This window comes from Oryctolagus cuniculus, chromosome 17, assembly GCF_964237555.1.
Source record: "Oryctolagus cuniculus chromosome 17, mOryCun1.1, whole genome shotgun sequence".
Taxonomy (NCBI): domain Eukaryota; kingdom Metazoa; phylum Chordata; class Mammalia; order Lagomorpha; family Leporidae; genus Oryctolagus; species Oryctolagus cuniculus.
In genome coordinates this window covers 41724332-41738315 of record NC_091448.1, presented here as the reverse complement: position 1 = coordinate 41738315, position 13984 = coordinate 41724332, and the positions used below count along the sequence as shown (strand labels likewise).

At 46.6% G+C, this 13984-nt stretch overlaps 1 protein-coding gene across 4 annotated transcripts; it reads right to left on the bottom strand.

Annotated features, from left to right (window-relative positions):
- Window positions 1-334: 334 nt before the first annotated feature.
- On the bottom strand, window positions 335-13614 carry C17H17orf75 (chromosome 17 C17orf75 homolog). Of its 4 annotated transcripts, none has more exons than XM_051824658.2 (10): window positions 13363-13614; window positions 12668-12748; window positions 10684-10809; window positions 9680-9823; window positions 7830-7887; window positions 5936-6055; window positions 4217-4281; window positions 3962-4098; window positions 3173-3276; window positions 335-2646 (listed from the first exon to the last, which is right to left on the bottom strand). In XM_051824658.2, the coding sequence occupies exons 1-10, from the start codon at window positions 13500-13502 to the stop codon at window positions 2431-2433; spliced, it is 1191 nt and encodes a 396-aa protein (XP_051680618.2). In that variant the 5' UTR covers window positions 13503-13614; the 3' UTR covers window positions 335-2430. The 4 variants fall into 4 exon arrangements, with proteins under 4 accessions (XP_051680618.2, XP_069917189.1, XP_051680619.2 ...); XM_070061088.1 differs by having other exon boundaries at window positions 335-2556; XM_051824659.2 differs by lacking the exon at window positions 5936-6055 and having other exon boundaries at window positions 13363-13575.
- Between the last annotated feature and the right edge of the window lie 370 nt (window positions 13615-13984).

Sequence of the window (13984 nt, the reverse complement as noted above, 5' to 3'; positions counted from 1 at the left end):
TGTCAGCGGAGCCTGCAGGCTCTCCTGGCATCTGGTTTAAGTGATGCTCCGGTGAGGGACAGCCATTCTGTCATTGTTAATAATGAATGAGGGAAAGGAAGCGGCTTGGGTTATTGAGTTCTATGGTTTTCACTTCCCTGGACAATGAATAAAACATTGTGATGGAAATTGCTCTGAGACCCTGTCTGGTGCCTCCTGCAAGATGCTGGAAGGTGTATCCTAGCAGGGGGTTGGATTTTCTTAGTATGATGAGTATAATTTCCCATACAAAATTGTTAGGGATTAATAAAAATGTCAGACTTGAGAATTGAGCTCATTAAGTAAAAATGATGCCTTCATGAGAAGTTAAATTTTATTATTACAAATATAATTACAGGTAAAACAAACCATTCTTGATACATGACAAACATACATCTGTGTACAGCACGTAAGTAATACATAAATTTATTCCATATCTAGACATCCATTTTTAAACTTTTTAAAGTTTAAAGGTTAATATGTTAGGATATTAAAATCAGAATAGAGTATGCTGGAATCATAAGTTCTGTTCCTTATGACAAGATATTCAATGCCAAGACACTTTTTTCTTGTTTATAGTACTGATATGCAGTATGTTACATTCTTATGATTTATAGTAGGTAATACATTTATTTTTATTTATTTTTACATTTACTTTTAAATGCTATTTACAACATGGACTCTTGAATGACATACAAATGTGAAAATGAAAAGGATGTTTTCCAGACTCAAAATGTTGATGTCCTTATGTTGCTTACTTAAAAACTGATCTTCAAGTGGGCAACCAAGTGCATTAGACAGATTCAAGGATAGTGTCACAACATTGCTGATTTCCCAGTCATCCTGAATTTAATGCCATTTAAAACATGCTACTTAGATTTTTTTCTACACTCCCTATAATCCCAGTTATTGAAGTTTGAAACCACATAAAAGCATTTGCGAAGATCCTGAATTGTACTTCTCGTTAAAGGAAAAGAAATGGCTCAGTGAGTCATGTCCCTAGATTTACGAGAGAAGGCAGAGGGCATCGTCACTTTGAAAGTAAAAACTCAGCACTTCATGTGAATTTGGATCCCGCTGAGAGAGGATTCCTCAGTTCTACAGGCTTGTGTTCCTCTGAGCATCCCGAGGGCAGTAAGAACACAAGCCTTCTCATCTTCTAAACAAAAATCATTATCAAAAAAATTCGCTATGCAGCTAGGTAGAACAAGCGTGTGGGGCTGCAGTCGGCTTCCTTGGGAACCCCCAGAGGCCGGCAGAGGGCGTTTTCTCTTGACTCAGTAAAACAATCTGAAGTTTGTCACAAATGCACAGAAAAACAAAGTCAATGACTGACAGGAAGAACTGCTGTTTGCACCACTCATCCTATAGTTTGCTTGTAATTTATATGCTTTTTTTTTTTTCAAGATTATTTGGAAAGACAGAGATGAGAAGTGATCGGCTGGTTCACTTCCCAAGTGGCTGCAACAGTCAGGGCTGGCTGAGTCAGGCCAAAGCCAGGAACCAGGAGCTTCATCTGGGGCTCTCATGGCTGCAGGGGCCCAGGCACTTGGGGCATCTTCCACTGCCTTTCCCAGGTGCATTAGCAGGGAGCTGGATAGGGAGTGGAGCAGCCGGGACTCAAACCAGTGCCCTTATAGGATGCTGGCATCATAGGCAGCAGCTTAACCTGCTACGCCACAACACTGGCCCCAGATTTATATACTGTTTCTTAACACTCTTTAAAAACTCCAGAATTTTCATCTAGAAGAAAAAACAATCTACAGGCTCTCGGCAAATACCTATGAACAAAGACAAGTGCTGATGGGGCCAATCCACCAGACACAACGTTGTACCTTGAAGGTAGTACATCTATTTTTAAAGCTCACGTAATTTCTCATACACTCATGATTTATTTGCATATTGACATAAAAGCTGGCATCATCATCCATCTATTGTCAATCAGATGAAAATACGTATCAAGCACCCACAGGATGCACAAGTCCATCTCCAAAATGGTGTAGTGGTGCTAGCCTGTCCTAAAACTAGTATTCCATTTTTTTTTTTTTAAAGAAGCTACAATCCATTGAAAGAATTATATAATTTTTTCTGGGAAGAGAAGTTGCTTGATACTGTAACAAACTCCTGAGAAGCCACAAAACCACCTCTGAAGTTTTTTAAGCAACACTTTCCTAAAGTCTAGAGCTCAAGGGGCTGGTGAAACACTGAAATGCTGCAACTAGAACACAGCTGGGCCTCGGTGAAGACATTCCTCAGATTTTCCTATTAAGTTCAAATGTCAAAGTACAAAAGGAGAAAGAATCTGGAATGTTTCGGATGATCTTCAATAGTAATCCTACGAGCGATGATAACAACTGCAATTTCAAACGCCGGAGCGTGACTGAACGACTTCATGACACAGCTAAAACACGATCAAAAACTCTGGGCAGGAGCTTCTTTCATGAATTCTTCAAGGACAGCTACCACATTTTTGGCTTCGGGCATTTCTTCATGTTCCACTTTGACAATCTTCAGAAGGATGTCTCCACTACCGCAGTTCTTTAGGAACATGTAACATTTAAACAAAGCATAATGATTCATTTCTGCCTGCCGAATAAACCTCTTCAAATTGTTTGTGTCTTGTATGGCCTAGAAGAAGATTATGCAGTTAAATATGTGTTTAGTGAGATAATGAGGAAGCCTGAAAAACCTCCTATCCAGCTGAGAACTTAACATATGCTGCTGAGATGTTTGCTTTTATTTAAAATGTTCCCATTGTTTTTATTGCTAACATGCTTTGTCCTTGGTAAAACACAATCCATTATGTAAAGTAAACATACTTTTAAAATCACCTAAACAAAGTGACAACACTCCCCTCTGCCCTATCAGAATTCTGAACTCTAAGGCAATGAACCCTTTTTTTTGTGCTTTGCCACTAAGATAAGTCATAAGTTGTAAGATGAGCAGGCAGTGAACCCAATTTATTGGAAATGAAATTGCATGTATGCAGAAGCTACTGAAACATGAAAGGGAACGCCTGCTGCTGCTCCCAGTGCTGAGGACGTCCTATTTAACAGGCATTACAGCTGTCAGCATACTGTTTCTCTGCCACTGGCACCAACTAAGATTCAGACAAACCCTGGATGGGACACTTGGCCCACAGCCGAACATTTACCTTTAGTTTAAAGTTCTCCAGCACTTGTCGGAAGAGGAAAGGATTACCCCCTTCAGCGCCGTTTAAAAAAGCCTGCATCCACTCTTCACAAAACCGATTGCTTCCTACAAAATATTTTAGAGAAGTTAAACAAGAAATCCTACAAAGCTCAAGATGGTACTTCTTTATGGAGACCCTCACAATGAATTATTTAGGGTTTCTGCAAAGGCCTAAAAAATAGTGTGCTCACACATGGCGAAGACCCAGCAGAGTGGCTGAAGCCCCTGTGTGCCCCTTCCTCATCACGTGTTCCTCCTTTCCTATCAGAAAGAATCTTCATTCTCACATATTTCTTTAAACTTGTGCCACATCCCATTGTATCTCTCAGTCCCATATATGTTATTTTGCTTTTCTTTAACGGCTGTCTCCCTAAGTTGTATGTCTGAAAGCCAACACAATACATGTAGCTTTAGTTCACTCCCACCGCCTGAAGATGGCAGTTTATCAATCTCCTATTGATAAACATTTGTTTTCAGCTCTTTCCTGTTTCAAATAATACCTTCATGAACATCCTCATGTCTGTCTCCTTGTGCACATGCTTAAGAGGTTCTATATATACCTAGGAGTGGGACTGTTAGGCCTGAGGAGAGTTCTGAGTTTGCAGAATCGCTGTTGTTTTCAGCAAGTTTGGGATGGCTGTGTAGAACTGCACAAGGCAGGAAGGCTATGTTTCTAGCATTTGTCCTCCGTGCAAAGGTGGTCCTGGGATTCACGAGGGCTCGTGAGGCTGCGTCAGAGCCTGTGGCTCACCTGCATTACGGAATCGTGGCTGGGAGCCGCTGCAATCGATGACCACACACCTGTGCTGCTCCTCCGTCATAGCCATGCACAGAGATGTCATGGTGCCTTCGTGAATAAGTCCCTGAAGACTGGCCACACTCAGAAACCTGCCACACACACAATACTGCAGGATGGGAAGGAGACACAAATGCACTCTGCACGAGGAACTGACGACCGGAAAGCTCAGTAGGAGATGGCAGAGGTTCCCCTCTGCACACACATTACCTGTTAATGTCTCTCTTCGTTTTCTCATCTGAGTCCTTGACTTCCACAGGCGTGTAACTCAAAGCCTGGGAGAGAGAGAGAAGAGCCTGCCTGACACATGTTCTCATTTTCCTTATGGAGCAGCCACTCCTGACTAAATGTTACCTTCCCAAATTACTATCACACTACACAGTGATTGACAGGCCTCGCCTCATGCTCTCCACAGCTGCCTTCAGAGGCTGCTCACTAACTTTTTTTTTTAAATTAAAGTTACTTAGGAATTGTTTTTCTTTCAAAATGTCTTGGAAATAACAACTCTCCAGATCACTTCACAAAGTAATTATTTAAAAGTGTGTTATGCTGGAGCGGGCATTTGGCATAGCAGTTAAGTTTCCACTTGGGATGCCCGCATCCTATACCGGATTCCCTGAGGTTGAGTCCTGGCTCTGTTTGCAATCCAGCTTCCTGCTAATGTGCAACATGGCAGGCAGTAGGGTGATAGCTCAAGTAGTTGGGTCTCTGCCACCCAAGAAGGAGTCCTGGATTGAGTTCTGGGCTCCTGGCATGAGCCTGGCTCAGCCCTAGCTGCTGTGGGTATTTGGGAACTGAACCAGCAGATGGAAGATATGTGTCTGCCTGCCTCTCAAATAATAAAAATAATTTTAAAAAATCCTGTTAGGAAGACTCAGCCAGTATTTGTAATTCAAGTCTCACTTGGTAATATAACTTTCAGGTTCTGAGTAAATAAAATATCTATTTTTTTAAAAAGATTTATTTATTTAATTGAAAGGCAGAGTTACAGAAAGAGAATGAGAGACAGAAAAGTCTTCCATCCACTGGTTCACTCCCCAAATGGCTGAAATGGTCAGGACAGGGCCAGGCTGAAGCAAGGAGTCATGGGCTGCTTCTGGGTCTCCCACGTGGGTGCAGTGGCCCAAATACTTGGGCTGTCTTCCACTGCTTTCCCAGGTGCATTAGCAGGGAGCTGGATTGGAAGTAGAGCAGCCGGGACTCGAACCAGTACACATATGGGATGCTGGCACTGCAGGTCGTGGCTTTAACCCACTGAGCCACATGCTGGCCCCAGAAGTAGTCTATTTTGATAGCATAGCTAGAATGAATATTCACTGGTGGGAAGAGGGGTGTGCAAGGTTCAGAGAAAATGAATATACCTCTGAACTCTAAGTAATACAAACTTGGGGCCAGCATTGTATAGTAGCGGGTAAAACCACTGCCTGAGATACCATGATCCTGTGTGGGCACTGGTTCATGTCCTGCCTACTCCACTTCTGATCCAGTTCCCTGCTAATCGCCTGGGAAAATCAGTGGAAGACGGTCCAAGTGCCTGGGCCCCTGCCACTCATGTGGGAGACCTGGATGAAGTTCCTAGCTCCTGGTTTTGGCCTGGTTCAGCCCTGGCCGTTGTGGCCACTTAGTAAACCAGTAGATGGATGATCCATCTCTCTCTGCTGACTCCCAGCTCCCTAATAATGTGCCTGGGAAAGCAACAGAAGATGGTCCAAATACTTGGGCCTCTGCCACCCATGTAGGAAACATGGATGGAGTTCTAGGCACCTGGCTTCTGCCTGGCCCAGTCACACTGTTGGGGCCATTTGGGGAGTGAAACAGCAGATGAAAGACCTCTTTCTCTCTCTCTCACTCCGCTTTCCAAATAAATAATAGAAACGCTACCAAAGCAACTCTGGCTTCAGGAAGTGCTCTTGTTTGGACAACACTCACCGCATGCAGCAGAAAGGTAAGCTTCTCCTGGAAGAGAAGAACGACCCTTTGGATGGGGCACACCACGTCCTCAAACCAGCTGCTCAGATAGGACTTGATGCCCTTCTCCAGGCCCATTTCCTAGGTGAGGAGATGACATCTGCCTGAATAGAAGCTGGTGAACATAGCAATTTACTCACCATACACTTGACTGTGAAAGAACTGGGATAGACATCTCCTTTTTATTTATTTTTATTTTTTTTAAAAGATTTATTTATTTGAAAGTCAGAGTTGCACAGAGAAGGAGAGCAGAGAGAGGGAGAGAGGGCTTCCATCCACTGATTCACTCCACAGTTGGCTGTAACGGCTGGAGCTGCACTGATCTGGAGCCAGGAGCTTCCTCTGGGTCTCCAGCAGGGTACAGGGGCCAAGGACTTAGGCCATCTTCTGCTGCTTTCCCAGGCCATAGCAGAGAGCTGGGTCATAAATGGGCAGCTGGGACTCGAACTGGTGCCCATATGGGATGCTGGCACTGCAGGCACCGGCTTTACCCTCTACACCACAGCAGTGGCCCCAACATCTCCTTTTTATAACCTAACGCTACCAGTGAGGGCTAGCATTATGGTGTAGCAGGTAAAGCCACTGCCTACAACGCCGGCATCCCATATGGGTGCCGGTTCATGTCCTAGCTGCTTCACTTCCTATCTAGCTCCCTGCTAATGCACCTGGGAAAATCCGTGGAGGATGGCCCAAGTGTTTGGGGCCCTGCCACTCACATGGGAGAGCCAGATGAGGCTCCTGGCTTTGGCCTGGCCATTGTGGCCATCTGGGGAGTGAGCAAGCAGATGAAAGATGTCTCTAACTCTGACTTTCGAATAAATAAATTTTTCAAAAAAAAAAAAAAAAGGAATTATATTTATTGGGCAGGATAGGGATTAACCCTGCACTAAATTTCTTTAAATCCACAGAGAATTCATTACATAAAATGAAAAAGACTGAACTAATAGAGTTCTGTGCTCTTTCTTGCTTGGGAAGAGTTGGGCATTTACACGTCTATCTTCCCCACTCATTGTGCACTCATTGGAGATACTCTCCAATAATCCTTATTTCCCGAGCACCTGTGTCTGAAACATTAGTGTGAGCTGCTTAAGTGCCCAGTGAATGACTGAAGTAGAGCATTCATTCATATTCAAAATATGAACAGGAAAGGATACAAATAGCAAAGTGCAGGTGTCAGAATGCTACCCTCGGCACCTCTGGCTTCTCTCTGGGGCCTAGTGTCACACAGGAAGAGCTCCCCCAGACTCACGCGCCTGGCTCCTTCCTTCACTAACCTCGCCTCCTGCGGTGTCAAGTAAGTACATGGCAAGTAAAAAGAACTGTCACTGCGTGTGACAGGAAGTCAATCTAGGAGTTATGACTTCAACAACTGCTGCATGCTGAACGCATAGTTTTTAAAAGGTTGGGGTAAAGTAGTCAACATAGATATATCTAATTCATAAAGAATCGATTAACGGAACGTTTCTAAAAATCTTTGACATGGAGTCCAAAGACAGCTAGACCCACTGGATAGCATATCTCTGGGTGCCAGAGGCCACACGGACTGTTTGTAAAAGGACTAGAATGTAAATCTTACAGGCCTAGAAATAAGAAAGCACATCCTCTTGCTGACCAGCCATTCCATGAAACAGAGTGAATTTTTTACAGATAGAAAATCTCAGGAGCAGTCCAGGGAAATTTTTGGCACTTAAAGGACCATGTTCCCTGCTTCCCTTAAAAATCACCTGTCTGCTATCCCACAAGGTGGCAAGTTTTCAGAATTTAGGTATTTTTGTGTCTACCTATGTGATTTGCCAGATAGAGCAGTCACAGTATGTTAATCATTTCTTTAAGAACTATTAATCAGTCACCTTACCTCACAGGTCATGTCATTTTTAAGTCCTTGAATGTACTTGTCCAATTCAAGCCTGAAAGTATGTTCTTAAGGAAGCAATAAAGGATGAATAATCAAGATAATGTTTAATCTCTACCAGAAATGTAAAGTCTCTGAAATAATGCAAACTATACATTAAAACAAGCCAAGGATGGGGTAGGCATTTGGCCTCATGGTTAAGAAGCCACTTAAAATGCCTACCTCACATGGGGCCGGCGCTGTGGCTCACTTGGCTAATCCTCTGCCTGTGGTGCTGGCATCCCATATGGGTGCCAGGTTCTAATCCCGGTTGCTCCTCTTCCAGTCCAGCTCTCTGCTGTGGCCCGGGAGGGCAGTGGAGGATGGCCCAAGTGCTTGGGCCCTGTACCCCATGGGAGACCAGGAGGAAGCACCTGGCTCCTGGCTTCAGATCGGCCCAGTGCGCCGGCCGTAGCAGCCATTTGGGGAGTGAACCAACGGAAGGAAGACCTTTCTCTCTGTCTCTCTCTCACTAACTCTACCTGTCAAATAAGTAAAAAAAAAAAAAAAAAAAAAAAATTCTACCTCCCAAACTGCAGTGCCTGGCCTCAAGCCCCAGCACCCCCAATTCCAGTTCCCTGTTATGCATATCCTGAGAGGCAGCAGGTGTTTGAGTCCCTGCCACCCACATGGGAGACCTGGATTGAGGTCCCAGCTCCCAGCTTTGGCTTGGCCCTGTCCCGGCTATTGCAGGCATTTGGAAAGTCAACTAGCAGATGGGAGCATAGCCATATTCTTTCCCTCTCCTCTCCCCTCTCCCCTCTCCCCTCTCCTCGCTCTTCCTCCCTCCCTCCCTCTCCCTTCCTTCCTTCCTTCCTTTCCTTCTTTCCTTCTCTCTCTCCCCCTCCCTACCTCTCTCCCTCCCTCCTTCCCTTCCTTTTCCTCTCTCAAATACAATTTTTTTAAAAAACTTTTTGAAAGGCAGAGTGGACAGTGAGAGAGAGACAGAGAGAAAGGTCTTCCTTTTGCCATTGGTTCACCCTCCAATGGCCGCCGCAGCCGGTGCACTGCGGCCGGCGCACCGCGCTGATCCGATGGCAGGAGCCAGGTGCTTTTCCTGGTCTCCCATGGGGTGCAGGGCCCAAGCACTTGGGCCATCCTCCACTGCACTCCCTGGCCACAGCAGAGAGCTGGCCTGGAAGAGGGGCAACCGGGACAGAATCTGGCGCCCCGACCAGGACTAGAACCTGGTGTGCCGGCACCTCAAGGTGGAGGATTAGCCTAGTGAGCCGCGGCGCCGGCCTCAAATACAATTTTAAAAAATAATAATAAAACCCAGCCTAAGTGAAATAACCATATTAAGGTATGACATTCAAGTAAATATACAGGGGTAGAAAATCTTTGTGGAGGTTGGAAGTAATATCCCTCCACTTGCCTTCCCACATTTTTCTATCCTCAAAAACCAAGGAGGGGCTGGCGCTGTGGCGCAGTGGGTTAACACCTTGGCCTGAAGCGCTGGCATCACATATGGGTGCCATTTCGAGACCTGGCTGCTCCACTTCCGATGCAGCTGTCTGCTATGGCCTGGGAAAGCAGTGGAAGATGGCCCAAGTCCTTGGGCCCTTGCACCTGCATGGGAGACCTGGAAGAAGCTCCTGGCTTCGGATCTGTGCAGCTCTGGCTGTTTCGGCCAACTGGGGAGTGAACCATCGGATGGAAGACCTCTCCCTCTCTCCCTCTCTCCCTCCCTCCCTCCTTCCCTCCCTGCCTGCCTCTTTTCTCTCTATGTAACTCTGACTTGCAAATAAATAAATAAATCTCAAAAAAAAAAAAAAAAAAAAAAAAAAAAAAAAAAAAAACTAAGGAAAGGATATAGCTCAAGTCCTTTTTCAGACCCTCCTAAAAAGCAGACCACATACTCTGAAGGACTGTGTTCAGAGTCCAGTGTTGCTGTTTCAGGAAGCAGGTTTTCTTGTTGGAAAAGGCAATAATAGCAACCAACTTGGTACCCTGGGGTTCTAGAAAAATAAAGCAAAAGGTAAAATGTATATTTTGGTAATTCATGCCTCTAAATTTGAGGACTGCTCTGACCCCTGGTTGTCTTGATCTGGCAACACTGTTGGACTGCCTGCTAATTCAGAGCTTCCCAGAATTCTCAATGGTTTACTTGGACAGCACTGGAAAATGAATTTATATCCTGAAGGGCTTTGGTTGAAGCGCCTCCTACCAGGCGTGAAATTTCTTTAAATTCTCCTGTCTTTTGTGAAACTTCAAATCTCACTCTTGTTCATAGCACACCCATGTTTACATTCAAATAAGCATGCTCCCTCCCTCCCCCAAACCTTCACAGATCACTGCTGCCTCAGGCAGATGGGCTGTGTTTATCCTGTGGCCTCCTCTTGAGCCCTGCCTCCCACCCCTGAGGGGATCTGTATGCCGACTTCATCTCTGAACCAAAATGCAGCAATTGAAGAACTCCATTGATATAACTGGCCTTGTGACCTGGGGCGAGCCACTCAACCTTGCTGAGTTTCTTTCCCCATCTGAACATGGAAGTCAGAGTGTCTGCTGCACCCCAGCTTGGTCGGGGAAAATTGCATCGGAGTTTGGGAAAACACTTCACAAACTTTAAAGTGTCCAGGTTGAGTTCTGTGAAATCACTCTTCTCTTCCAAGTACAAAACTAAAGTTCACTTGGGTGCCAGAGCCTCTGCCACTCCACTGGGTCTGTTCCCCATTTGTGTGGGAGGCCCAGTGCTTGGGCTGCAAGAGAAGCAAGACTGCCGGCGCAGCAAGAGCCGATCTTCTGGAGTTGCTTGTCACTTCTCACACTGAACTCAGAAATACACACTCAGGACACAGCACATTTTTACACGTACCTCAGCTCCACAGATGCAACATTACCCAGCCCTTCAAAGACCGCTCCCTTCGAAAGACGCTTAGCAATGAAACTGCGCAGCTCCGGCTCCACTTCTGATGGCAGATTAGTGTCCACCAAGGAGAGGCTGGACGGAGGAGAGACACACGTTCCTTACCAGCGGACTGGCGCGTTCACACCCGTGAGTGAAACAGGACGAACCAAAGCCAGGGGCTCTTTTAAGACCTTGGGAAAGCTGTCTGCCTCCCTGCTGGGAGGGCTCCTAGGATAGTGTATCACCAAGTATGATCCCTCTCATCAGGCAATGTAAAAGAATCGCATCTTTCTCGCTCACTCTCTCCAGCAGTGATTCCCTCGGAACCCCCAATCCACTGCTCCTATCTTTTCCCCAGCCCCTCAAGTTTCTTATCGTCTCACTTCCCTTCTCCTCACTCAGCTTAAATTCTACGGTCAGTCATTATAATGGCACACCTGCACACATCATTTTCTTTCAAGTTACCTGAAGTATAATTTCCAACTAAAAAAATTGTGTGCCGTACACATTCTCCTCCAACTGCTCTGCTGCTTTCATTTCACTACACCTGCTTAGCAAACTTCAGCCTTGTTAGTCCCGCGCTCCACCCACTTGCACCTGTGTCCAGTGTGGCTGGCTACACCCTGCAAACACGGTACCTGATCTCATTTCCAGCCACTGGTCATCAGCCCCAGGTGGGCGCTAACAGCTGCCCAGTATCACTACATTTCCTGGTTCACTCTCTCTTCTACACTCCTACATAACCTCCTCTTTCTCCTCTTTCCTCAAACTTCCGCCTACCTACGACCCATGAAAAAACACACCAGGTTAGTATTTCAGGTTTAGATTAGATTATAAACAGAATGAAGAAAGAAAAAGGTCTTCTATCACCAAACTTCACAACAAAAATAGGAACCCATTATTTCTCAAGGTCTTTTGTTTTATATTATGGAAAATTTCAAACACATAAAAAGTAGAGAGAATGGTGTGATGAGCCCACATGTACCCACCATCTAGTTTCAAGTTATCAGTTCACAGCCAATCCTGTTTCATCTGTGCACACATGATGTTCCCCACCCACCTCAGATTATTTTGAAGCAAGTCTCAGGCATCATTGCATTTCTCACTATGTATCTCTAAAAGATGAGGACTTTAAAAATATACACACGGGGGCAGGTGTTGCGGGTCAAGCCACTGCATGGGATGTCCACGTCCCATGTCAGAATGGCACTTTGCGTCCCAGCTACCCCACGCATCAGAGCCAGCTTCCTGCTAATGCCCCTGGGAAGGCAGCAATGACCCAAGCATTTGGATCCCTGCCACTCAGACGGGAGACTCAGATGGAGTTCCTTGCTCCTGGCCCGCCCCTGGCTGTTGCAGGCATTTGGGGAGTGAACCAGTGGATGGAAAAATCTCTTCCTCTGTGTCTTTCCCTCTCTCTCCATCACTCTGCCTTTCAAGTAAATAAATACTAAGAAAAACGGGAATATACACATATATAACCACAATACTATTATGCTACCTGAAAAATTCCCTAAAATCATCCTTTACCCATTCAGTGAACACAGTATTTTTTGTATTACATCCTGTTTTACATCAAATGTCAGGATGCACTGATGCATCCATTGAATAAATATGGATTCAATGTCTACGCTGTGCCAGGCACCAAAGCACAAGGCATGGAAACATCAAGGAACAAAAGAGCCAACCCTTGCTGGAGTTTACATTCTAGTGTATGGTACAGGAGCCGCTAAATAGTCAAAGAGCAGCAACATGATATTGAATATTTCACTGGAGTTCCAATTAAGAAATTCAGACTAATTCTCTCTAGCAGATCACCAGGGGCACTGTCAGGGAATGAATGAGTCAGGGGAGGACGAATGGGTGGTTTGACTCAGTGAAGCACCGTGGAAATACCATAGCCGCTGACATCGGCTGGCAAAAGCACAAGCACGGGTTACGCGATTTTTACCTGAAATCATCACCAGAGGGAGTGTCTGCGTTTGTGCCACCTGGGCTTCCATCATCACTGTCCCCTCGTTGCTGTGCCAATCTGTAAGCCACAGAAGCAATAATAATGCTGTCAATTTCGGGTTCCAAATTAAGGGGCGTATGAGGGCCTCATCCGGGGGAGGGGGCGAGGAGTCAACTAAAAATACTGCAAGGTGGCAGTGCCCTCCTCTGACAGTGCTGTCAAGAGCCCCTCTCTCAGGACATCTAAGGGATGCAGAAAGGTTTAACACCCAGCACTTTGACAAAACTCCTCTTAAAAGAAAAACCAGACTTCACAACGCCAACAGCCCCAGGAACAGTCAGCCAGGAGGAAGGAAAAGCCACAGAAAGGACAGGGGCTGGGGGTGCGGGTGTGTGGCAGAAACGGGGCTTGTGGGGAGATCATGACAGGAAGGCCAGAGGCTGAGCGTGCAGGGCTGGGCACTAAACCAAGAGTAGGGGCGAAAGGCAGGGGCTGAGATGACACGTGGACAGATAGCGGCCACAGGGCTTGAGGCCGGGGGGCCCTTCAGGCCAGAGCCCTAGGCTGGGAGAGGAGAAGGTGCAGCGTGGGCGCTGCCAGGCCGCCGGGCCAGGGGTGGGGTGCCGGGCTGGGGGGCAGGACCCGGGCGGGGCCGCAGGGGCGGCCAGGGAGGCCGGGCCGGGCGCCCGCACCTGCTTCCGCGGTAGCTGTAGAGACAGTAGTGGCTGCTGGGCGGCGGCTCGAGTCTCCGCTCCTCTGCAGGGCCGCCCTCCTCGCTGCTCTCCAGCTCCTTTTCTTCCCCATCCAGCGATTCCTGCAACGAAGGGAGCATCTCGCCGGCCTCAGAGCGGCCCTGTGTCCCCGTCAAACCGTTCCCCAGCTGCCGTACAGTCCTCGGTGGCTGGGCTCGGCCCGCCCCCGGCACTCGCACACCTGCGTTCCGCTGCCTTCCGGGGTCCTCGGCCAAGAAGCTGGCGCGGAAAGCAAGCTTTTCTCCTTGCAGGGGCCGGTGGGCGCTCTTGAGTTCGCCCTTACGGAAAAGCTTTTACCATTTGTTTTTAACTCATTTTTCTCTAACGGCTATCGTTTGAGACTTCTGGAAGACTTCCTTTATGATAAAGGAGCTAGCCCCTGGGAAAGAGTGAGGCCGGCTCTCTTGCCTGCTCTGGGGCGCGCGCGAACACGCACAGTTCGATCAAAGGTTTGAGAATTAAACCAACAACAAGTGAAAGACTAGGAGAGCCATAGAAACTCTTGAGGAAGGTCTTTCTAAACTAAACACTAAGGAGCCATACGAGAAAACATTTAATAACT